Source organism: Sorex fumeus, unplaced genomic scaffold (assembly GCF_029834395.1).
Source record: "Sorex fumeus unplaced genomic scaffold, SorFum_2.1 ptg000045l, whole genome shotgun sequence".
Classification (NCBI taxonomy): Eukaryota; Metazoa; Chordata; class Mammalia; order Eulipotyphla; family Soricidae; genus Sorex; species Sorex fumeus.
The window spans coordinates 20,389,749-20,412,248 of record NW_026606102.1 but is presented as its reverse complement, the minus strand read 5'-3'; the positions used below and the strand labels follow the sequence as shown (position 1 = coordinate 20,412,248).

The 22,500-nt window shown below is 59.0% G+C and overlaps 1 protein-coding gene across 2 annotated transcripts; it reads left to right on the top strand.

Annotated features, from left to right (window-relative positions):
- Positions 1 to 206: 206 nt before the first annotated feature.
- Positions 207 to 19,873, top strand: DMBX1 (diencephalon/mesencephalon homeobox 1). Of its 2 annotated transcripts, none has more exons than XM_056122367.1 (5): positions 207 to 300; positions 15,472 to 15,637; positions 18,121 to 18,299; positions 18,466 to 18,814; positions 19,434 to 19,873. In XM_056122367.1, the coding sequence occupies exons 2-5, from the start codon at positions 15,484 to 15,486 to the stop codon at positions 19,871 to 19,873; spliced, it is 1,122 nt and encodes a 373-aa protein (XP_055978342.1). In that variant the 5' UTR covers positions 207 to 300; positions 15,472 to 15,483. The 2 variants fall into 2 exon arrangements, with proteins under 2 accessions (XP_055978342.1, XP_055978343.1); XM_056122368.1 differs by lacking the exon at positions 207 to 300 and adding an exon at positions 832 to 960.
- Positions 19,874 to 22,500: the final 2,627 nt, after the last annotated feature.

The following is a 22,500-nucleotide window of genomic DNA, read 5'->3' as shown; positions in this document are numbered from 1 at the left end:
CCGCAGAGGCCCCAGACTGGAGATCGAGAGACGGAGGTTTGGAGTCAGTGGCAGACGCTGGCCGAGCCCACGGACTCGCGGGCGGTGGGACCCCGGCCGCCGAGACCGGGAGCCGCCGGGCCGCACCGGCGGGGCGGGGCGGGGCGGGGGCGGGCGCGGCGCGTGATTGGCAGCCGCCCGGGCCACTGGGGAGCGCGAGGATCGGCGCCGGGCGCGGGGGAAACGCCGTTTAAAACTCCAGCCTCGACCGTGGCGCGCGTCGATGGCAGTGGCGGCGGCGGCGCGGGCCGGGGACACCAGGTGCGAGCGGGCGGGGTTGGCGGGCCGAGCCGGGAGGGGCGCGGGGCGGGCGGGACGGGCGGGCAGCGCTGGGGACCGCCTCCTTCCCCGCGGTCCGCGCCCCGGCCAGTTCGAAGGATCGGAAAGTTTGCACGGGGTCAGGGACGCGGAGACGGGCTGCGTCAGGGGAAGGCCAGGGAGACAGAATCGCGGGCAGACAGAGGGACACGCGCCCGGCGAGACGGACGGCGCTCCCCCGCGCTGCAAACGAGGCGGAGAGGAAGAGCGGCCGAGGAGGCGCAGAGAGCGCCCAAGTAGCGAGAGGGGAAGAGGGGGGTGGGGGGTAGAGAGAGACAGAGACAGAGACGGAGAGAGGGAGCAGAGGAGAGGAGAGGAGAGGAGAGGAGAGGAGAGGAGAGGGGAGCAGAGGGGAGCAGAGGGGAGCAGAGGAGAGGAGGGGGAGCAGAGGGGAGGACGGGGAGCAGAGGGGAGGACGGGGAGCAGGGGAGAGGAGAGGGGAGCAGAGCGAGGAGGGCCGTGGGCAGGAACGCGCCCAGGCGGTGTCGGAAGCCTCGGCCCGCGGAGACGCAGGCACCCGCAGAGAACGCTTCGGATCCGTCACGGTTTTGCCTCATTTGGAAGATATTACTTCGCCCCTGAAAAAAAATAAATACAAAAAAGGTTTGGATATTAAGCGGAGACAAATCCTTCTCAGTTTGGAGGGGGTGGGGAGGAGGTGGCCGGGGTAATGCGGAGCAGATGCGGCCCGGGGCGTCGCGAAGCCCGGGGCCCGGGCTGGGGAGGGGGCGCGGCCGGCGGCTCGGGTCTCCGCTTGGGGCCACAGGGGCCGCCCACGTCCCCCGAGCTCCCGCGTCCCTGACGCCCCGCGCCCCGCGCTGCCTGGGCTCGTGCCAGGGCCGTGGGCTCGCGTCGCGCCGCGCTGTTCCGTCTCGAACTCGGCGGCGGGCGATGCGTCTTTCCTCCCGGACCCGCGTCTCCGCACGAATTCCCCTGCCGGGACTGTGGGCTCAGCGCCCCGCCGGCGCTGGCCCTCGGGAACGCCGCCTCGGCCCGGGTCGCCCGCGTGGGTGTTTGGGGGGCAGAGGCTTTAGCCCTCGGGGAATTCGTTTCGCCTTCCGCGGCCCGACTGGCGTGGGTCGGTGGCGCTCGGCGGGGAACGCAGGCTGGGCCCAACCTGCAGCTGCGCCCGGCGGGAGTGGCCCAGGGACTGGGGGAGCTGCCAGGGCCCCGACGCCCTGGGCCTCCCTCCTGGAGCCCCCAGATTCTGGAGCCCGCCCTGAGTCGGAACAGGCGATGTCCCGGACCCCGCGAACTGAACTTTCCCGCCGCCCAGCACAAGTTCCCAGCGGAGCGCTGGGGCCGCCGGCTGGTGCTGGTGCGCGCCGGGGTCTGAGCCCAACCTCTCGCGTCCACGTTTGCCTCAAATCTGGGGCCCCGGAGCCTTCACCGTGGCGGCCACACTCCGCGAGGGCTGACGGCCTCTTCAGGCTTATGATTTGTAGGATGAGGGAACCCCGGATTGCGGGGTGAGGTGGGAGAAGGTCGGGATCCATGGCCTTTCGGGGTACCCCGTTTTTCGAGTTTGGACCCCTGTCTGAGAAGGGGAGCAGCTCAGTTTGGAGCACAGTGGCGCAGTCGTTTCCGCCTGGGCCACCAGGCAGTATTTTTCGTTTTGGGAAAGTATGCGGAGGCTCTGGGCCCGCTGGGGCCCGGACTGGTTTTCTGGGGGTGGTGCTGGCTTTAAGATGGGGCCTACCGAGGTGCCGAGGTGACGTGGGCCCCGTTGAGGAGACTGTGCATGTTCCAGCGGCCGCCACCCGTGGGGTGACTGGTGTCTGCTCCCGGAACTGGGGAGCCTGTGTGCTGTCGGGCGGGAGTTCGTCTTCCCAGCAAGTCAGGGCCCCTACTAGTTTTAGCTTTTCAGTTTTGCCTCTGGGCCTCGCCAGTCCTCCCTGCAAAGGGAAGGAACCCACCCAAGGAGCTGGGAATTTAGTCCCTACCTCCTCTCCTTGCAAAACGTTTGTGCTAATGCGTGTGTTGGGCATTCAGGAAAAAAATCGAATTTACTGCCTAGTGAGAGCAAATTATCCGGGTAATTGGCTCAAATTTCTCTCTGCCGCTGGAGGTAGACTCAGTCTTTGGAGGAGAATCAGAGGCTTGCTACTTGCTACTTAGGATGAGGGTAAACACCTTCCCCCAGCCCAGCACACCCCAGGGGCTCTGGACTCTGCTGGGACCTGAGAACCTGCCTCCTAGACCTGGTGTGGAAAGCGGAAGAGAGGGCAGAAGGGCAGACAGGAAACCCGCCCCGGGCGAAGGCAACTTCAGGGCGTGCATTCAGGGTCGCCGGAGCTCTTCCACTCAGTGGGGTGGGGTGAAGGAAGCTGGTGAGTGTCTGGGGAACCTCTGAACCCCCATTCCCAACATTTCCACGCCAGTGATCCGATGGTTGGGACATTGTGGCTTTTTATCTCCGGTGCAGACAGAACTTGCTTCAGGGATTGGATCCACAGTATTCGTTCACCCCATGGCTGGAGCCACGGAGCAGAACCCCAGATCCAGCACTGACCAGGACTGCAGCCCCATGGGCCAGTTTTCCAGAAACCTGGGCTCTTGTGGGGGACACCCAATTGGGTTTGGTGGTGGAGCCCTTGAATCAGCTCGGGAGGAGACCTGGATCTTGGGGACCACAGTCTCCCATTTCTGAGCCAATCCTGCATACAGGCACATTCTGGGCTGGCCACATGGAAGGACACAGACCCTCGCTGACCCACCCTTCTGCCAATGTGGCAGCGTCACCGGGCTCACTCACACCCAGGTGAGAAGTCACAGATTACACAGATTGCCCCAGGAGCACAGCCTGGCGTGTCCCCTGACAGCACCAAAGGCACACACAGGTTTAATTCAAGGGGCCACTCACACCATCACACACAGCCCCACTCCCAGCTGTGCGCGGGGTTGCCACAGTCCAAGGGCCGCGGCTTGCAACTTCGGCTGCGCTACGCCCCCACTCCCGCCAGCCGCTCCTTACTCGCCGGGACGTAGCGGAGCCACCCCCACCCCACTTCGTTTCCCTCCCTACTCCCCTTCCCCACTTCCCGCTCGGCCGCCCCGCGGTGCCCATGTAAATGACAGCAATAAATATCTAATCAAGGCCCCGGGCGACGCCGCCACCAAAGCCCATTACCGAGCAGGCGGGCGGGGCCGGGGCGGGGGTGCTGGGGGTTGGGGGCGTGCGGGCGCGCTCGGTGCTGCAGAGCATTTGCCCCGCACCCCACCCGTTGACCTTGAGTGGGTCATTGCCCCTCCGCGCGCCTCAGTTTCCCGGGCGGTTAGAAGAGCACTGAGCTGGGCTTCCCGCGCTCCTGCGGGCAGTCGGGCGGCCCTGCGACGTCTCTTTCTTCCCAGTGACCCTCCGAGCGCGGGTCCGCGTGGCCTTGGCGCTAGCGAATTGGCCGAAGTCCCAGCGCGTACCCACCCGGGAGTGCGCCCCGGGCCGCGCTGTCTCCGAACTCGAGCCGGGTCCGCCCACTCGGTGGAGGGCGGCTGCCCGGGCCCGCGGGCTCTCGTCCTGAGTGCGTTTCCCCCCGGGGTGACTCCTCTGGGCCAGGTCACCGCCTCTGCGGGCCCTGCGTCATCGCGCCCCGAGGCCGCCGGGGCCCCTCAGCGTGGTTCGTGTGCGTCACGGCTGCGAGGCGTCGTCGGTTGAGTCGGCCTGTCCGCGCCCCGGCGGAACCCGCGCGACACAACACGCCCCTCTGCAAGTGTCACCCGGGGTCGCGGGTCTCGGCTCGACCTGGAGCAGCGGCTCCGAGGGGCCCCGCAGTTTCGGGGTTCTCCGGGCCGAGCAAAACAGGCGGGCGAGGCCAGCACCCCTAACCTGCGGGCGCCACCCTGCCCTCGCCGCGCCCCGCTCGGTAGCCGCGTTCCCTCCCTCGGCCGCTCAGTGCCCCGCTGCAGCTATGCGGGAAAGGACAGAGGGAATCTCGCAGTCTGCCCGACAGTTCAACTCCAAGGCCCGGGTCAGGCGTCTGTGGCCCAGTAGCCTTGAGAACCGACGCCGGGAAGGAATGGGGCGGGGGGAGGAGAAACAAAAATTGGCCGGTCAGCGTCTCTCTCCCTGCTCTGTTTTGCTGCTTAAAAAAACAAACCCAGAATCCCAACAATGCGGGCTGCCTGATTTCGTTGCCTCCCCCCCCAAAAAGCAGTAGCACCTCAAACATAAAACATAGACGTTAGGCACACGGGCCTCCCTCAGTCTCGGCCCATTAGCCTGCGGGGGGCTAATTACCCCAATTAGCGGCTGATTTATAATTAATGGCTCGGACCAAGGGATAATTGGATGTTAATGGATAACAGTTTGTGTAGGGAGCTCAGAGCCCGGGCTCCTCCAAGGGGCCGCAGGGGCAGGGTCTGTCCCCAGACCCCAGACCTTTTCCCTCCAGTGCTCCCTCGACCCCCACAGCCCTGAGGGAAGGTGAGAATCTCCTTCCAGGGAACTAATGAGCTCTAGGGCCCTCCTGCTCCCTGCTGGCCCACCCCTGGCAGGGACACACCAGGGAGCCCACCTCTCTTTGGGGGTCCTCTTTGGGGGTCCTCTACTGTGCCAGAAAGGCGCGTCAGAGATTCTGGACTTTGGCAACAGCCATGTGGAGTGCCCTGCGTCTGTACCAGGTGCCATCTGGGGATTAGGGCATGGTGAGGAACAAGGCAGGGGATGATGGGGACTGGGATGAAGTCCGAGCTGCAGCTACGACCGACTGGGCTGGGGCTGGGGCAGGGAAACATGTCTTGGCTTCTGCGGAGGATGTGGGTCCTCCCTGCTGGGGTAATGTGGCTTGGTTCACTCAGTTTTGGGCTTTGTTGTCCCTCTCAGTCTCCCAGAGCTAGTCCCCCTCTCATCCTTTTACCACCCTGCTGGATTCTCAGCCTCCAGGACTCATTCCACTTCCCCAGAGTCCTTAGTCTGACAAATGGTGGCTCTGTCTTGTGGTGTGAAGGTCCAATGTGCCCCGGGCTGGGTGCTGAGTGCCAGCCCTGGAGCCAGTCTTGCCGACAAGATCTCAGCTGGGGACGTTTGGGGCTTCTGGTGGGACTGAGTCCACAAGATGGAGTGAGACTTCCACCTTGCATCGTGGCTACACTCACTGCCTGACCGACCGTGGCGTTGGGTGAGTGCCCTGTGAGTTCTTGGACTCGGGCGCCTCTTTTGTCAGGGTTAGTCTGTTGTGAGGATTCAGAGATGTGTCCTCTGTCAGTTCTCTATCAGGTAAAATTCATTGTTATATCTTTGGCAAGAGGCATGCGTACTGATAACTACAGTTTGGTGAAGTAGTTCTAGGTTCAGTCACATGACCGACCCAACCTAGGTTACCAGGGGCGGCTTCCTGGTAAAGGGGAGATTAAGTCTACAGGAGGGTTCAGGAATTCTCCAAGTTGTATTGGTGGAGGACAGAGGAGTCAGGGAAGGTCAGAGCATGGTGACTCCGGAGAGCTGGTCTCAATGGAGGTGCGGTGCATTAGGAGTGAGCAAAATAATGGCACATGATGAATTTAGAGATGCCTTTCAAGAAACGCAGCTTTGAGGGCCAAGGCAAGAGTCCAGAGTGCAGGGCGCTTTCCTTGAAAGTGGCTGACCTGGGTCAGATCCCTGACGGTTCGTATGGTGCCCAAGCACCAACAGGAGTAACCCCTGAGCAAAGAGCCAGGTGTAAACCCCGAGTACAGCAGGATGTGGCCCCCAAACAAACAACAAAAACCCGAAACAAGAAATGTGGCTTAGGGGTAGAGCAATAGATTACAACGCTCAAAGTATGTTCTGCATGTGGGAGTTGTGGGTTCAATTCCTGACCCCAAATTTGCCCCCAAATGCTGCTGGGTGTGTTCCTCCCCCCCAAACAAAAGAAATTGAAGGAACCTAAGATCATTGGCCTGAGAGATAGGTTCATTTATTTTGCATAGGGAAATGAAAATAGATTAGTTTATATTTTGGGGGGGGGTTGGACCATACCCAGAAATACTTAGGAGCTACTAGTACACTAGGTATGGTGCAGTGGGGGCACAAGACCTGAGCCTTCCTCATGCAAAGCCTCATGCCCATTAAGCATCTCTCCGGCCTTGGAGATGGGTTTCAGTGTGTGCTCGAGGGCCAGTGGGGGCAGAGGTTGACGCAGGATGTCCGGGGTGAGGGTCTGCAGTAGGTGCATTGCACCATCTCCCTGACTCCTAGGCAGACAGAAGCAGTTGATGCTGGAAGTCTCTCCATTAGCCCTGATTTGTCTTAATGGTGTGTCCTTGGCTTCTATGGCCTTGTGGCTTGTGGGGTCATGGAATCACGGGAAGTCTGACCCCCTGGGACATTCTGCACGTTGGACTGCCTGATGAAGAAGAGATTTGGGAGCTGTGACACTCCACAGTGGTTGAGAATTGATGTAACACTCTTGGAGCCTCCATAAAATGAGCGACTTCTGAGAGGGAGCAGGAGAGGTGGCTTGACCTCAAGCCTGTTCCCGATCTGTGGCCGTAAGCTGGGTGGGGCCTTAGACCGCATTACCCATGCACTCCACTGCAGCAGCTCTGGACTAGACACAGATGTGGGAACAGGGGCAGTTGGTGGGATGGGGTGAGGGTCAGTCTTTGCCATTCCGGAACAGATTAGCCAAAGGGACATCATTGAGGCTCAGTATCTTGTCCTTGAAGTGTAATGGAGGTCATTTTGGATCCTGGAAGGGACCCACATCATGGAAGTTTCCAAACCTGAGTGTTGGCTTGTGCTTGGCATGGAGTGTCTCTTGAAATCTTGAAAACCTCAGCCCACCCCAACTCAGAGCTAGAAGACCTCTTGTTCAGTCCCCCCACCCCTCCACGCATAGGAATAACACGCGTAGGAATCTCTACTCCTTGGCCTCCCTTGGGCCAGTCTGGATTACACATGACTCATGACATATCATTCTCTCCCTCTTGGGCAAGCTTTGGGTCAGTACAGTATTGGCAGAAGTCAGTGATGGTAGGGCCATCACTGGGTCACGCGGCAGCCCTGGCTGGGCTGGCAGTCCAGGCTGCTGTCCCTGTTTGTGTATTCATGTACTCTCCATCTTGGTCTCTAAACTGCTAAGTAGGACGGACAGCTGCAGGAACCTTTACCCCACAGGGGTCACCAGGGGACCTTTGGGTTATGGGGGCGGCAGCATTGCTCAGGGACGGAAGTTCACGGTCTCAGTTGGCTTTCATCCACCCTGCCCCCGTTAATGACCAGGGACAGGCACCACCAGAGTCTGTTTCAGAGCCATGTCAGTTCTTGTCTCCCAGGGGTCCCGGCCACTGTCGTGCTAGCTGGGGGGCCTTGGAGCAGGTGATCGTCCCCTGCATGTCTGTCTCCTCTCGTGTTGCGGGCGTGAGCAGGGCCCTGCTTCAGCTGGCTGGAGTGTGGCAGGCCTTGCCTGGGGTGGCCTTGTTAGGAGCTGGCGGGTCCACCCATGGACGACAGCAGCCCAGCAGCCCGGGGAAGGCTGCTGACCCCACCCTGCTTCCTACCCTGTCCTTTCCACAAAGGTGCCTACCGCGCGTTGCCTAGCGTGCGAGCAAATGAGAAGACTGCGGGAGAAAGAAAGTTCCGAGAAGGCAGGAGAGTTGGAGAGAGAAGGGGCAGGCCCGCGGGCTGGCTGAGCTGGGGTGGCCGAGGGACGGAGCCACTTTCCTTTTAATCAAAGACGCCTTGCGTGCGGCTTCCTAGCAGTGCTGCTGTTAATTTATAAAAAATGCCCCCTAATAAAATTCTGCTTGATTCTTCGATTGGCTGGGCATTAGGCCGCAGCCAGCAGCGACGCGGGGACATAACGGATGCATTTGCAGATTTGGAAAATTAAAGCCATCTATATGGTGCCTGTGGCGGGAGATCCGCCGATCTGCTTGCTTAATGAAATATAAAGATTCTTTTAACCAATGTAAGCACAATTCGACAGCTTGTGAAACGCGCCGCGCCATGATGGATGACTCTCCTGGCTCGCCAGGAATTGCGGGGCGGCACCTTTTAAATATATAATTGATTCTGTTTGGAGTGTGCAGTGGGCTGAGCCCACGCAGGGCCCGGCCTGGGGCCAGGAGTGCGGGTCCCTGCTCAGAAGCGCCCGCGCGCCCAGCAGGACCCCAGCCCGGCCGCTCTTGCCTCCCTCCACTGCCTCAGAGCTCAGAGCTGGGTGTGCCCTGCCAGCTGCCGTTCCAGCTGCTGGGCCTGACTGAGGAGCCCAGAGGAAGGGTTAGTGATGCCCAATAGCTGGAAAAGATCCCACTGGGCAGGGATTTCCCCCCACCCCCAACACACACACACACACACACACACACACACACACACACACACACACACACATCCTGCTTATAGGCCTGGGGTCTAGAGCATCAAACTAGGCTGCGGGGGCCCTGCCTCCCTCACCGGCTTTGGTGGTTTTTCTTTCAATTTGATACTTCTTACTAAACACTGACCTTATCAGGCTCTGTGTGCTACATGTTACAGAAACTAAGAGAGGAATGACTAATCTATTTCCTCTGTGTTAATCTGCCTGCATCACTGTATCAGCTGAATTTAAATTTGTTTGTTTTTGTTTTATCTCTTGCTTATTCTTGCTCAGACTCTTTAGAACCACATGATTTCTGGTGAAGATACCCTTAACGCAGACTTCTCCCTGGCTTTACATGTACACTCATTCATTCCCGTGCATAACCATGGAGTCCCATCAATAACCACAAACAACACTTAAACGCACACGCACGTGGCACATCACAGCATCCTGCATCTGCATGCACAGGGCACCACAGACTCCGAGATGCGCTGTCAGTACCATGTGCGGGCGATTCAGATCGGAAGTAGCAGCCACAGGCCAGGGCTCTCTGTGGCCTCAGAGGTGTCGGGACCTGGAGTGATGAAGAGGATGGTGAATGAGGAACTCTTCTGGGAACAGTGAGCTTGCATGGAGCCTCATTCACAGAGCCCCATTCACGGCACACAGGCTAGGGCACACAGACTCACACGCTCTGTAGGAATGGGTTTTTTCTTTGCTGCTCTCCATCTATTGCCTTGGCTTAGATCAGAGGTGCTGGCAGTCCGGGAGGGAGAGGTGGCCTCTGTGCCTGGGGTTAGGAAACACCAGCTGGGGGGAAGTGCTTCACCTGCAAACCTGTTCCACCGCTTCCTGGCTGCAGCCTTTACAATGTGCCAGCCTTTCTCACCTCCCATTTCCGCCTCTGCCATGGGGGTATCAGCAGCTCGCTTGCTTGCTAGGTAGTAGAGGATTGATGGAGATCCTGGGGGCATTTACTAAATAGTTGTTATTATTAATTCATTCATCCCATCCTCATCTCCTGAGCCCTGCCTCAGACTCTGTGATCTGGCTAGGTCACTGGCAAGAGACACTTTCTGCCCTGGAGGAACTTGGGGCAGCAGGGGAGACTCTCATGTCCTCATCAGATTCCCAAGCGCTGGAATTGGGCTGGGAAAAGCCTTTTATGAGGTGCCTGGCTCCCAGCACAGTTGCTGGTAAATGGTGGCTCTGATGATTATGGCTTTGATGGTGGTGTGGTCAGCACTGTTGATTTCTAGAACTTGGGAGAGCAGAGAAGCCTTCTCAGGGTAGGCTTGGGGAGCCCTGTTTCTGAGAAGGTATTGTTTAAACTAAGTCTTGATGGAGAGGGTTGTTTTGTTTGATGGACAAACCTGTTCTTGATCACATATTACTTCCAGCAGTGCTTTGGAGGACCCTCCCTCCCTCCCTCCCTCCCTCCCTCCCTCCCTTCCTTCCTTCTTTCCTTCCTTCCTTCCTTCCTTTTCTTCCTCATACTCAGGTAAGTGCTTAGGACATACTCCTGTCTCTATGCATAGGGATCTCTCTTAGCACAACTTGGGAGACCATATGCAGTGCCATAGATCAAACTGGGTCAGCTGCATGCAAGTCAAGGACCTACCAGCCCCAAGAAAGGTTTTCTTAAAAGTGAAGAGGGGGCAGAACAACAGTGAGGAGAGCTGGAGGGCACAGCAGGAGCCAGGCTTCGAGGTGACAAGCAGGCCTGGTGATGTCTTGCTTGTGCTTGGAGGGAGAGCACGCAAGGCTGGAATGGTGGGTGGAGGACATGCAGGGAGAGACTGGGAGACCATCAGTGGGTCAGAGGGCGGAGGCCATTTTGGGGTGCAGAGAGGTACTTGTCCTTGTTTCAGTTTGTAAATAAATACCTGTCATGCATCAAAACCTGTGAGATCAACAATAATGAAGCCAATTAAAATGTCACTTGCCACGTTACCAGCAGAGTTTTAAAGCAACAAAGCCCCTGAGTCTGAGGAGGGAGGAGCTTCCAGCCTGGCCAGGGGAGGGGAGAGGGATAAAATCACCTCTAAGCACTGTTCCCTCTTCCTAGCTGGAGCTAAGGACCCTTTTGGAGCCCGACCCCATCCCTCATCCATTAGAATACACCCCTAGCTGCAGAAAGCGTGAAACAGGAACATAGAGGTCAGGATCATTTGCTCCCCAGCTGCCATTTCCTATAAAGAACCTCTGGGTTTAGTTCTACAGCGTTGTTTTGTTTTGGGGCTCTGCTCGGGGCTTACTCCTGTCTCTACACTCAGGGATCACTCCTGGTGGTGCTCAAGGGACTAAATGGGATCAAACCTGGGTGGGCTGTCTGCAGGCAAGTGCCCTCCTGTTCATCACTCTGGCCCCAAAGCTTTTTCTTTTGGGGATCAAACCGAGGGCTCAAACATGCAAGGCAACTGCTCAACCACTGAGTCCTGTCCCTAGTAGCTCTGGTAGAAATCCAGGGCATGGGCCCAGAGTGATAGTACAGTGCTCGCTTCCATGCGGCAGACCCAAATTTGATGCCCCACGTCCCGTAAGATCCCTGCCTTCCCACCCTGCAGAGCCCCACCAGAGTGATATCTGAGAGCAGAGCCAGAGTAAGTCCTGAACACTGCTGGATATGACCCCAAAACAAAAACCAAAAATATAACCCAAAATACTTCAGGGTCTTCGGGCTGGAGCAATAGCACAGCGGGTAGGGCGTTTGCCTTGTACGTGGCCAACCCGGGTCCGATTCCCAGCACCCCATATGTTTCCCTGAGCACTGCCAGGGGTAATTCCTGAGTGCAGAGTCAGGAGTAACCCCTGTGCATTGCTGGGTATGACCCAAAAAACACACACAAAAAAAGCCAGAAATACTTCAGGGCCTAACCCTCAAGCTTTTCTTATATGTATATTTATGTGCACATCCCAAAGGTGAGGCATCATCAGGAACTTGGTATCTTTTCCTCCTTTCCACAGTAGTTGGTGGGCATCAGCACGTGAGATGCATCACATTGTTTCAAACCAGTAGCCGCTTCCTCGTGTTCGCAACTGTCCCCTCGTTTACAGAGAAAATGTCTGGAAATGGACAGTGAGACAGAGACATATCTGTGGATGGACAGTGAGATTCCCAATTGTTTGCTCTTGCAAGCAAAGTTGTAGCAAATATTCTTGTATGCAGATCTGCAGGCTTGACGGATACGTTCCTGGACATGCAGCCAGTGGGTCAGAGATGCTCTCTAAGGACTTTTGATGCCGACAAGCTTTTTCATCCGCGAGGAAGGAGGCCATTTCCCACTCCTCCCGATAATTCTGGGAACAATTTTCCTTCCGATTTGCTAAAGTGATTGATGGAAAAGCAGCATCCACTTGGTTCTATTTCATTTTTCCCTTCTGTTATGTCAGTTGGTTATTTGTGCTTCTTCATGATTCTATTTATGATTCCATTTTCTCTTCATTAGTGGGCACTGTTTGGGGTCACACTTTGCGGACCCAGGGACTGCTCCCAGCTTAGTGCTTGGGAGTTGCTTCCTGTGGTGCTTGGGAAGTCATATGGTGCTAGGGGTTAAGCCTGGGCCTCCTGTACACAAAACCCATTGCTTCCTGTTGAGCCCCCCTTTCCGTTAAGGCCACCATCTTTTTGTTTGTCTCTTTTCTCTTTTGGGGGGAGGAGGGGCATGTCTGGCAGTGCTCAGGACTTAATTCTGGCTCTGCACTCAGGGATCACTCCTAGTGGTGCTCCAGAAACCATATGGGGTGTCAGGGATCAAACCTGGGTCAGCTTTGAGCAAGGCAAGTGCCCTATCTGCTGTACCATCTCTCCAGCGCTCTTTTTGTTCCTGTACAAGGTCTATTTCTATGTTACGAATATTCACTTTCATTGTCATTTGTATTTTTCATGTTTACCAGTTTTGTCATTGTAAACCAGCGCATAGTAAATGTAAATATTTTTCAGGCTTGTGGTTTGTCTTTGAGCTTGGTCGATCAGATTCTCTGCCTGACACATGTTCAATTTCTGTAACTACGTCTGTCTTTGCTCCTTAGAATTCTTGGGGTGGTGTTTTGGGGCTCCAGAGCAGACTCTGGACATGCATGTGACTGGAGGGTGTGTATGAGCATCGACCAAATCTGTGAGTCCAGACTCCGCTCCTGGCTCACAGGTCCCATTGCCAGTGCCACACTCAGACTTGGAAGGTGGATTCATATTGCACTCTTAGCCTGTCCCCTCAAAGCCAGCTCTCCCCCCTCAGACCCACTTTCCCCCCCAATGCGCCCGTCTTCTTTCATTTGCTGCAGCCAAACCCGGTCACCACCTCAGCCATCATGTGAATTCTGCTCTTGACACATCCTGCCTCTGCCCATTCTGTCCCCCTCAACCACTCTCCCTGGTGGGGACCCTGTGGCCAGTCCAGCTTCTACAGGGACCTCGGGGCTCAGCTCTTCTCCTTCTTGTATTTTGGGGGCACACCTGCTGATGATGGGGGGTACTCCTGGCTAAGTGCTCAGAGGTCATTCCCCACAGTGGTTGGGGGACCTGTGTTGCCAGGGATGGAACCCAGGGCTCCCACATGCAAATACTGTGCCGCAGCCCCTTGAGCCAAGCTCTGGTCTCGACTCCAATCTTGTTTTCCTTCTCCTTCCCTTCCCTCTCTCTGCGTTCCAGCTGCCCTGATCCTCCTGCTTTTCTGCTCATTGTTCCTGCCTCAGGGCCTTTGACCTTGCTGTTTCTTCTACCTGAAAAGCCTTTTCCCAATGCCTCATGGGTCCCAAAGGCTCACAGAGAGCCCTTTCCCTGACCACATGCTCTAAAACAGCTTCCTTCTTCCCTCCGATTATTCCCTTCCTCTGCTTTCTTTTCCTCCTCCATTGAACCCAGGTCTCATGCATTCACTTTACCACTGAGCATTGTTCCCGCCCCAAGATATCTCATTATATTTTTTAGGGGCTGGAGAGGTAGCACAGAGGTTAAGGCATTTGCCTTGCATGCAACAAAGTGCAGTTCAGTCCCCAGCGCCATATATGGTCCCTGGAGCTGCTCTAAGCACAGAACCAGGAGGCAGTAGCTACTCAGTATGGCCAGGCGTGGCCCAAACCTCCTCCTTCCAAACAGATATTTTGTGTTTGAATTATATATTTTTTTCCCTTCTCCCTTCCCTGCATTGCTGTTGTTGGTTGTGTCTGTGGTGTTCTGCACACTTTAAGTCGGGCTGTTCACACATGCTCACTGGGGGGTCACACTTCGAACTGTGCTGCTTATGCATCTTAGTTGGGTGCTCCCTGCATTTCACAGAAGTTTCTGTGGTGTGAACGCTTGCAGATCCAGGGCACCTCCAGCAGAGCTGCCGGGCTCTGGATCATGCTGGCTATGTGCCAGACCAGGGGGTTCAATTAATGATTGTCGACTTGCAAGGCAGATATCCCAAACCACTGCACTATTTTTCCAGGCCCTTGCTTTTTTTTGTGTTGTTGTTGTTCTTGGACTACAACCAGTGGGGCTCTGAACTATTCCCAGGTCTGTGCTCGGTGATCACTTTCAGCAGTGTTATCAGGAGCCAGGCAGTACTGGGATGGGCCCCTCCCTGGTCTCTGGATGCAGAGCCTGTATCCAGCCCGCTGAGTTCTCTCTCCAGCCCCAGTCCCTCACCTTCTCCATTGCCATATTTACTCTGGACAGATATGTATTTGCTACATAGCCCTCCTGTCTTGGGATGTAAGTTCCACGGAAGCAGAAACTTTGAGTGTCTAATAAATAGTGAGGAACGACTATGTGCAACATATGGGTGTGTGTGAGTGTGTTGCTCCCGAGGGAATGCCTTTGCAGCTGTCTGTCTGTATGTGCAGGACTGTGGGAATAAAGACCCTGAGTTTGTGAATGTTACTGAGTTTGTGTGTGAATGTCAACACCGGGCCAAGAGCGTCTGTGCGTGCAGGTCTGTGCCGATCGTGTGCTTGCCTGCGTGCACATGCTGTGTGGTGATGCGTACCCGAGTCTGTTCCAGTGAAGGTGGAGAGCTGGGACGTTGGGGCTCGTTTTTGCAAATGGAACTGCCAGTTGCCCTGACCATCCCCTTCATCCTCCCAACCCATGAAACAGGAAATACCCACCCGTATTTTGCAGCCTGCAGGCTTCAGACCACCTTTCAGTTGTGACGCATTAGGTAGATACAGAAGTGTGGGGAGGAGATGCTCAGAAGAGGATGGGGGGCAACCTAGGGCTCCTGGCAGCCTGGTGCTGGTGCCATCAGGGACAGACGCTTCTGGTAAAGTGGTCGGCCAAGAGTGAGCCAGAAGCCGTGGCGCTGGGGCAGGCTCTGGATGGGCTGGTGGTCCCAACAGGTGCCTGCTGTGTCCCCAAATGCAGCAGACTTGTTTGTAAGTGCAGCTCCTTGCTCTCCGCTCCTTTGCTTCTTGGAAACACGTGAGCGTGGAGGGCGTCAAGGCAGTGATGCATCACAGGGCAGCTGTGTTCTCTGTCCCTGCGGCCCTTTAGGGCACGCTTTCTCTCTCACCCGAGTAAATGCCTCAGTGTCCTGGTCCAGCTCGGGACATGGCCAGCCCCACGTGGGCCTCCGTGAGCAATCGTTGAATAAACACCAAGTGCGGGCCCAAATGCACAGGGGCTGGGGCAGCCTGGGAAAGAGATGGGGCCTCCAGGGATGGAGGAGGTCGCCAAGGCAACTGTGGCCCCACGCAGGGAATGGATGTGCGTGCGAAGGGGCTCAAGTGCAGGCTCCCTCCCGCGCTGACAGACAGCCGCTGTCCTGTGGGTGGCGAGGTGGGGTGCCCCTGCAGGCTGGGCCCGCTGGAGGGGAGTTCAGCCTCACAGCCTCTCTTCCCCTCCCCACTGCAGGCGCGTGCCGTGATGCAGCACTACGGGGTGAACGGCTACTCGCTGCACGCCATGAACTCGCTCAGTGCCATGTACAACCTGCACCAGCAGGCGGCCCAGCAGGCGCAGCACGCCCCAGACTACCGGCCCTCAGTGCACGCGCTCACACTGGCCGAGCGCCTGGCTGGTAAGGGCAGCAGGGGCAGGGCTCTGGGGAACCCGAGCTGAGCAGTCGCGGGGAGTGGGCACTGGAGAACTGAGATTGCTGAGGAAGTTTCCTCTGGGAGGCTCAGATGGACCCAGCCCCTGGGCCACAGGGAGATGCCTGTGAGGGTCTCGAGCCGAGCCGCGGGGTGGGCCGCAGGGCTGGAGCACAGCCGTGGGGTGGGCAGGGGCCGCAGCTCTCTCTAGATGCATCACCCCTTCGCCTCCCGGGGACAGCAGCTCTGGCCTCTCATTTCTGGGACAGGACACCGAGGCTCAGCGCGGTGGGAACTCGGTGGGTGAATGAGACACCAGGGCTGGGAATCGGAGCTCAGGCGGCACCAGCACCGGCCCTGCAGATCGGCCCTCGCCCCTCATCCCTGAGCCTGTTAACAATGGGGGTGGCAGTGCCTGCCTGCCGAGACCATGGCTGGGCGCGGGGAGGGATTCCACAGAGGCAGGGACTCGAGGTCATTATCACCCAGGTCTGGAGCTGCAGCGTGGGCCCACAGGTCATTGCTCTCCCCAGCAGCCTCGTGGTGGGCACCAGGGAAGGACTGGCAGCAGAACCACAGATCTCCCACAGTCCCACTCCAATCTATCCCGGGTCGACCACAAGCAACTGCTAAACGCAAGGGACACCAGCCCCCTGCCAGGTGGTCTCAGAGAACTTCTGGGCATCTCTCCAGGGAGACCAGATCCCCATGAACCCCTGAGAGGGCATGGCAGAGTCAGGGTCAAATGGCATAATCTGCTGGTGTAGTCAGAAAGGGCTTCCTGGAGGCCACGTGCAGAGTCTCAGCCTTATAAGGCCTGGCAAGGATGGATGACAACGTGAGCAAAGGCCCGGGAATATGGGGCAGAATATGAGTGAGGGACTGGCTTACATGAGAGAGTGGGGTGGACATGCACATGCCTGTAGACCCTGCCAGGCTTCTGCAGGCCCAGTGAGGAGACTGAGTCCTGGTCACCTACTTCAGATGGTGGGGGGAGGGGAGGGGGATGCAGTGGGAGTCGGTGTCCTGTGCCACCCGAGCGGGATCACCCGACAAGTTCCAGACCCGAGAGGAGGGGCCCTGACCTCTGAAGTGGGGACAGGGAGGGGACTATTCAGTTCCCCAGCACCCCCTCTGCAGGAGGGGCAGAAGCTCTAGGTGGGCCTTTGTGTGTCAGCCCTGCCTTCCGTGCCCCTACCCCCCACTGGAGGCCACAGACTTCACTGACAAAGTCCCCACCCGTCTCCTGCCCTGAGCAACCTGCATCATGGCAGGGTCCTGTCTGGGCTGGGATCAGTGCCGGGTTGCGAGGTGTTCAGAGCTGCCTCTGCGTATTTACTCTTGTGGGGCTTTTGACCGTATCGGCATACCCCTGGCTCTGTGCTTAGATCCCAGCAACACTCAGGGATCGAACCCAGGTCTGCCACATGCAAGGTACTTGCCTTATCCTCCGTACCATGGCTCCAATTGCTGGGGCTGCCTCTTTTTTCTATTTAAATTTATGGAATCACCATGAATCACAAAGTTATTCATGCTTGAGTTTAGGAGTACAAAGCTCCAACTTCCCCAGTGTCCCCTCCCCTCCACTGGCGTCCCCACTTTTCCTCCTGCCCCCAGCCTGCCTCTGTTGGCTGCCTCTGAGTATATAAAAGAACTGTGGCCTGGACGCTGCTTGCCTCCTTGGCTAAGAGCGTTGAAGAGGACCCCAGTCCCTGGAGTCTGATGGCCAGTACGGCTTGACACCACTCACTTCCCGGCCACCCGGGATTCTCTGATGGGAGGGGTGGCAGCGGGAGAGAAGCCCTGTAGAGGGGGCTGAGCCCGAAGACTGACATCCACCCCCCTCCTGCTCTGATGGGCTTCCAGGCATGGGGACGTGGCTCTAGCCCCGTTGCCTCTTTGTCTCCGGTTGCCCCTCCTGGAGGAAGCCTTCCCACGGCTCCAGACTGGATGCAACGGGTCCCCCTAGAGCTCCTGGGCCCTGCTGGAGCTGGGCCCTCAGGGACTCCCAGGATGACAGCCCTGGTGTGGCTCATACCCAGAAAACAGAATTCACTGACCATGAGTGCCAGTGTCGGCCCAGTTCTGACCGAGAGAACCAGCTCGTGGCTACCTCCCCGAGGTCGTAGGCCAGGATGCTGCTGGGGTGCAGGGTTACCGCATGTCAGAACCTGTATAACGTGAACCTCCAGAGCCATGGGGTTCTGAGCTTAGGATCACCTTCACGGCCAGCCCCACCCTGAGCAAGGAGGGCATTGGGGATAGCTGTGAGGGGGAGTGACAGCGTAGGAGCCCATGGGGGCCCTGGAGGGCACGGTGCGATCCTGGAGACCTGGGGGTCACTCCCCAGGGGAACGGCTCTGGCAGAGCCTGTGTGTCTGCAGTGGGGCAGAGCAAGCAAGGCCCAGACCCGATTTCCCGTAATTAAATGGGCCCCTCTCCTTGCCTTCCAACGGCTGTACATTTCAAGACATCATCTTGGAGGCCCGCTATGGCTCCCAGCACCGCAAACAGCGCCGCAGCCGTACCGCGTTCACGGCTCAGCAGCTCGAGGCTCTGGAGAAGACCTTCCAGAAGACTCACTATCCGGACGTGGTGATGCGCGAGAGGCTGGCCATGTGCACCAACCTGCCGGAGGCCCGCGTGCAGGTAGGACCCGGCCCAGCAGCCGGGCTGCCCCGAGGAGGGGGCGCATCTGACGCCGGGATAGGAAGAGGAGCTGGACGGGCCAGGGGAGGCCCCGGGGACTCCCACAGCGTCCCGTTCCCTAATGCGTCTTTCCTTCCTACCTCCGTGGTGCCTCTCCCATCCCCAGGTGTGGTTCAAGAACCGCAGGGCCAAGTTCCGGAAGAAGCAGCGCAGCCTGCAGAAGGAGCAGCTGCAGAAGCAGAAGGAGGCTGAGGGCACCCCTGCCGGAGGCAAGCGCGAGGCCCCCACCCCTGACTCCCAGCTGGAGACAGAGCAGCCCCCTCGCCTGCCCAGCGGCGAGCCCCCTGCTGAGCTTCACCTGAGCCTTTCTGAGCAGTCGGCCAGTGAGTCAGCCCCCGAAGACCAGCCAGAGCGGGAGGAGGACCTCCGGGCCGGGGCCGAGGACCCCCAAACTCAGCAGAGTCCTGGGGCTGAGAGCAAGGTGCTGGGCTGCAAGAGAGGCAGCCCTAAGGCAGGTGAGGCTGGGAGGGGCATGTGGGGCGGCCTACCAGGAGGGACAGGGCCACTGCAGGCCCCAGGGCTGGGGTCAGTGGAGATGCATTCAGACTGAGGGCAGAGGTGACTGAGCAAAAAGGCTACTTGTCCACTAATAAGGAAACCTTTTGACAACCGTTCCGGGTCCCTGTGTGGGTCGGGAATCCCTGAGTGACCCCAGGGACTCCAAGCCCGTTTCAGCGCTGGGGCATAAGCTGTGCCACACCCCGAACCTGGCCCAGCAGGGAGAGGTGCCGGGAGCCTAAGTGGGGTCGGTGCTCAGACACGGGCCTGGACAGCGCTCGGGCTCTCCGCCGAGGAAGCCTGGGTTGTTCCCTCCCAAGACTTTTTTGAGGTGGGAGTGCTCAGGGTTTGCTCCTGGCTCTGAACTCTGGGCTTATTCCTGGAGGGCTCTGGAGACCATGTGGGGATCTGGGATTAAACTCTGGTCGGCCCAAGCATCCTACCCGCTACACCGTCTCTCCAGCCGTCCCGCCAGAAGCTGGAGCTCAGCCGAAGCCTGTCTGCAGCGCCTCGGGACGGTGGGGCCTGGCAGGCTGATGCCCTGTCCTCAGTGCCTGGTTCTGTTCTGGCTTGCAGATTCCCCGGGCAGCCTGGCCCTGGCTCCTGCAGCCCCCGGGGGCGGCCTCCTGGGCCCCTCGCACTCCTACTCCTCCTCCCCGCTGAGCCTCTTCCGGCTGCAGGAGCAGTTCCGCCAGCACATGGCAGCCACCAACAACCTGGTACACTACTCGTCCTTCGAAGTGGGGGGTCCGGCTCCCGCCGCTGCCGCCGTGCCCTATCTGGGCGTCAACATGGCCCCTCTGGGCTCCCTGCACTGCCAGTCCTACTACCAGTCCCTGTCCGCGGCCGCTGCTGCCCACCAGGGCGTGTGGGGGTCCCCTCTGCTGCCGGCACCCCCAGCCGGCCTGGCACCTGCCCCGGCGGCCCTGAACAGTAAAACGACGAGCATCGAGAACCTGCGACTTCGTGCCAAGCAGCACGCGGCCTCGCTGGGACTCGACACGCTGCCCAACTGACCGCTGCCGTCCGCTCAGCTGGGGGACCGGATGCCCCCTCCCCACCCCCCGGCCCCCTCGGTGGCTGGCGAGGGATCCTGGGGCCCCTCCCCAAGGTCCCCCACCCCGTGGAGCCCCCCTCCCTCCACACCCTCTGCATGGCCCTGCTCGATCTTGGGGAGGCCCCCTGGGGGCAGGGGTGAGGCTGGGGGTAGCGAGAGCCGCTCCTGGCTGGATCCCCACCTCAGTGCCACCTCCTCCCCCTCCCTCCCTGCTGCCCCCTAGTCAGTTGGTGTGTGGAACGTGAGATGTAAGTATAAATATATAAAGCTCCATTTTCAGGCCTCGCCTGCCCCAGGCCCCGTCCCCCAGCGCCGGCCTCGCCTGCAGCAGCTCCCCTCTCTGCTTCCCCTTCTCTGCCCTCTCGCTCCTGGAGCCCCCCGCGTTGTCCCCAGGCGAGGGTCCCGCAACAGTTGTGCGTCTTTAGCTTTAGTGACTCTGCAGCTTCTTCCTCTTCGTCCGGCTTTGCTTCCTCTGCCCCGTGCCGCCCTGCCCACCAGCACCCCGTAGGTGTCTGTTCTTCTCCAGCCCAGCACAGGGACCCAGGCTTCCTGCTGGACACCCTGGGGCCCTGGGTTGGCCCGCGGGAAGGTGCCGCTGGGCTGACCTCATTCGGGGCTCAGCTGTGTTTTCTCTCTACTCAGCCTGGAGCCCCAGTTTCCAAGGTTGAGGAAGGGGTGGAGGCAGGAGCGAGGCTCGGAGGGGTGTGGAGTGGAGCGTCTCCCTCCCTCAGACCTCGGGACCAGGCCTGTGGCTGTCCCCACCAACCCGTGGTGCGTCCCTGGCTGGAGGGAGGCAGGAGAAGGGGAACTCCCCTCGATGGGAGGGGTCTCCAGGAGCCTGGACAGGAGGCCACCTGTGTGGATTGTTAGAGTCAGGAGGGCAGGGTGGCTGCCAGCTCAGCGGACACCTGAGCCTGGGTGCATCGGGAGCCCGGCTGAAGCCTGTGCTCTGTCCAGCTGGTCGAAGGCACGGAGAGGTGTGGGCCCGTTATGGCCTGGACCCCTCTGCAAACTCCCTTCCAAGCACCATGAGCTTGGGTCGGGCGTTCGCCTCTCTGGAATGTGTCCTCCGTCTGGCTCTGGCCTCCTGTTATCTGGGTACCTGGCCTTGCAGGACAGGAGCTGACTGACTGGCAGGGCCGCAGTGGGTGCCGTGTGCACAGGCCTCTCTGGGCCCCTTCTCGCTGTGACAATCTGGATTGGGTCTTGATTTTCTTGAGTTCCAGCGCCAGCTTCTGTGGGCACCCCCTCTCTGCGCCTTCCCGTGGTTTCAGGGGCTCTGGGTGGGGGTAGTTTGTACAGAATCCAGCTTCTGACGCCATCTCTCTGTGGCTTACCCCGGAATGCTCCAGCCCTGTTTGGAGAAGTTGCTTCTTCCTCAGGCATGTCCCTCCCGGGGGCAGATGAGGGCTCCTCAGTGGAACTGGTCTGCAGAGCAGAGAAGGCCATCACCCTTAGATAGCCCTCCTGGGCTGGGCAGATGGAGGGCAGGGAGGGATCTTGGGCCCAGACATCTGGGTGAGCCCGCAGAGGAGGGGAGTGAGGGGCAGAGGCCTCAGGAGAGTGGGGCTGAGTACCTCACAGGGGGCGGGGAAGGGGCACTGACCCAGCAGGCAGGGGTCTTTCCCAACACACCTCCCGAGCCGAGATCTGGGCATTGGGTACCAAGTTCAGTGTCCCAGGAGCCCGGAAGGAGGCTGACCTAGGGGGGCAGGAGCTGGTGAAGACCAGAAGGCAGGAGCATCTGGGGCCGGTCCTGAGGGTCCCGAGGCAGGCTTGGCTGCTTCTCAAATGAAAAGAAGCTGGACTTGGAGGGGGCGGACGCTTGCTGCTTGTCCTGGGTATGAGCCTGTTACTGGTCTTGGAATTCAAGAGCTCTAGACATTGTGGCCTCCTCCAGGAAGCTTTCCTAACCTCATGCGGGGCAAGTTTCTCCAGATCAGAGCCGGGCCAGGTCAGCTCAGGCTCAGCCAAGGCCGAGCTCTTCTGTGGGCTGCTCCCCCATCCCCCACCTCACCGGGGAATCCCCAGCTCCTCAAGGCTCCAGCCGCAGGTTCCAAAAGCAGCTAGGGATGGAGATGGAGCACCAGGGTCCTCCCCGAGAGCCAGGGGGCTGGGCATGGGGAGACCCCTGCCCTGAGCCACTGGGCCTCTCACAGGCTTGCTCCGTCCCCCACCCTGAGGCTGAGTCCTACCCGGAAAACCTCATTCCTCACTTTCCCCTCCTATTTGGGGTCTCTAGTCCCTGCCCCCCATCTGTCCCCAGCATGGTCCAGGGGCCTGGCCCCCCCCGCCCCGCGGGTTGTGCCGACCCGCGCCAAACCAGCCGTTTCGTGTCCGTGTGTGCTTAGAGCTCGCGCCCGCCATGGCGCGCATCCGCGTACCGTATTTATTGATTCTGTTAGTTAAAAGGACAAGACTCAAGTCCCCCTTCCCCGGCCGAGTCCGGCATAGCGCAGCATGCACTGTCCCGCGTTTCTGTCCTTCTGTCCGTCTGTCTGTGACGTTGTGACCTCTTCTCTGCCCGACTTGGTTAATAAAAGAATCCGGCAGCACATCGCTGGCTCCAGGTCCGTTGGTCGAGAT

Coding starts and splice junctions, on each gene's coding strand:
- DMBX1 (XM_056122367.1), top strand. CDS start 15,484: ATGCAGCACTACGGGGTGAACGGCTACTCGCTGCACGCCATGAACTCG. Junction 15,638..18,120: donor ACTGGCCGAGCGCCTGGCTG/GTAAGGGCAGCA, acceptor GTACATTTCAAG/ACATCATCTTGGAGGCCCGC. Junction 18,815..19,433: donor GAGAGGCAGCCCTAAGGCAG/GTGAGGCTGGGA, acceptor TCTGGCTTGCAG/ATTCCCCGGGCAGCCTGGCC.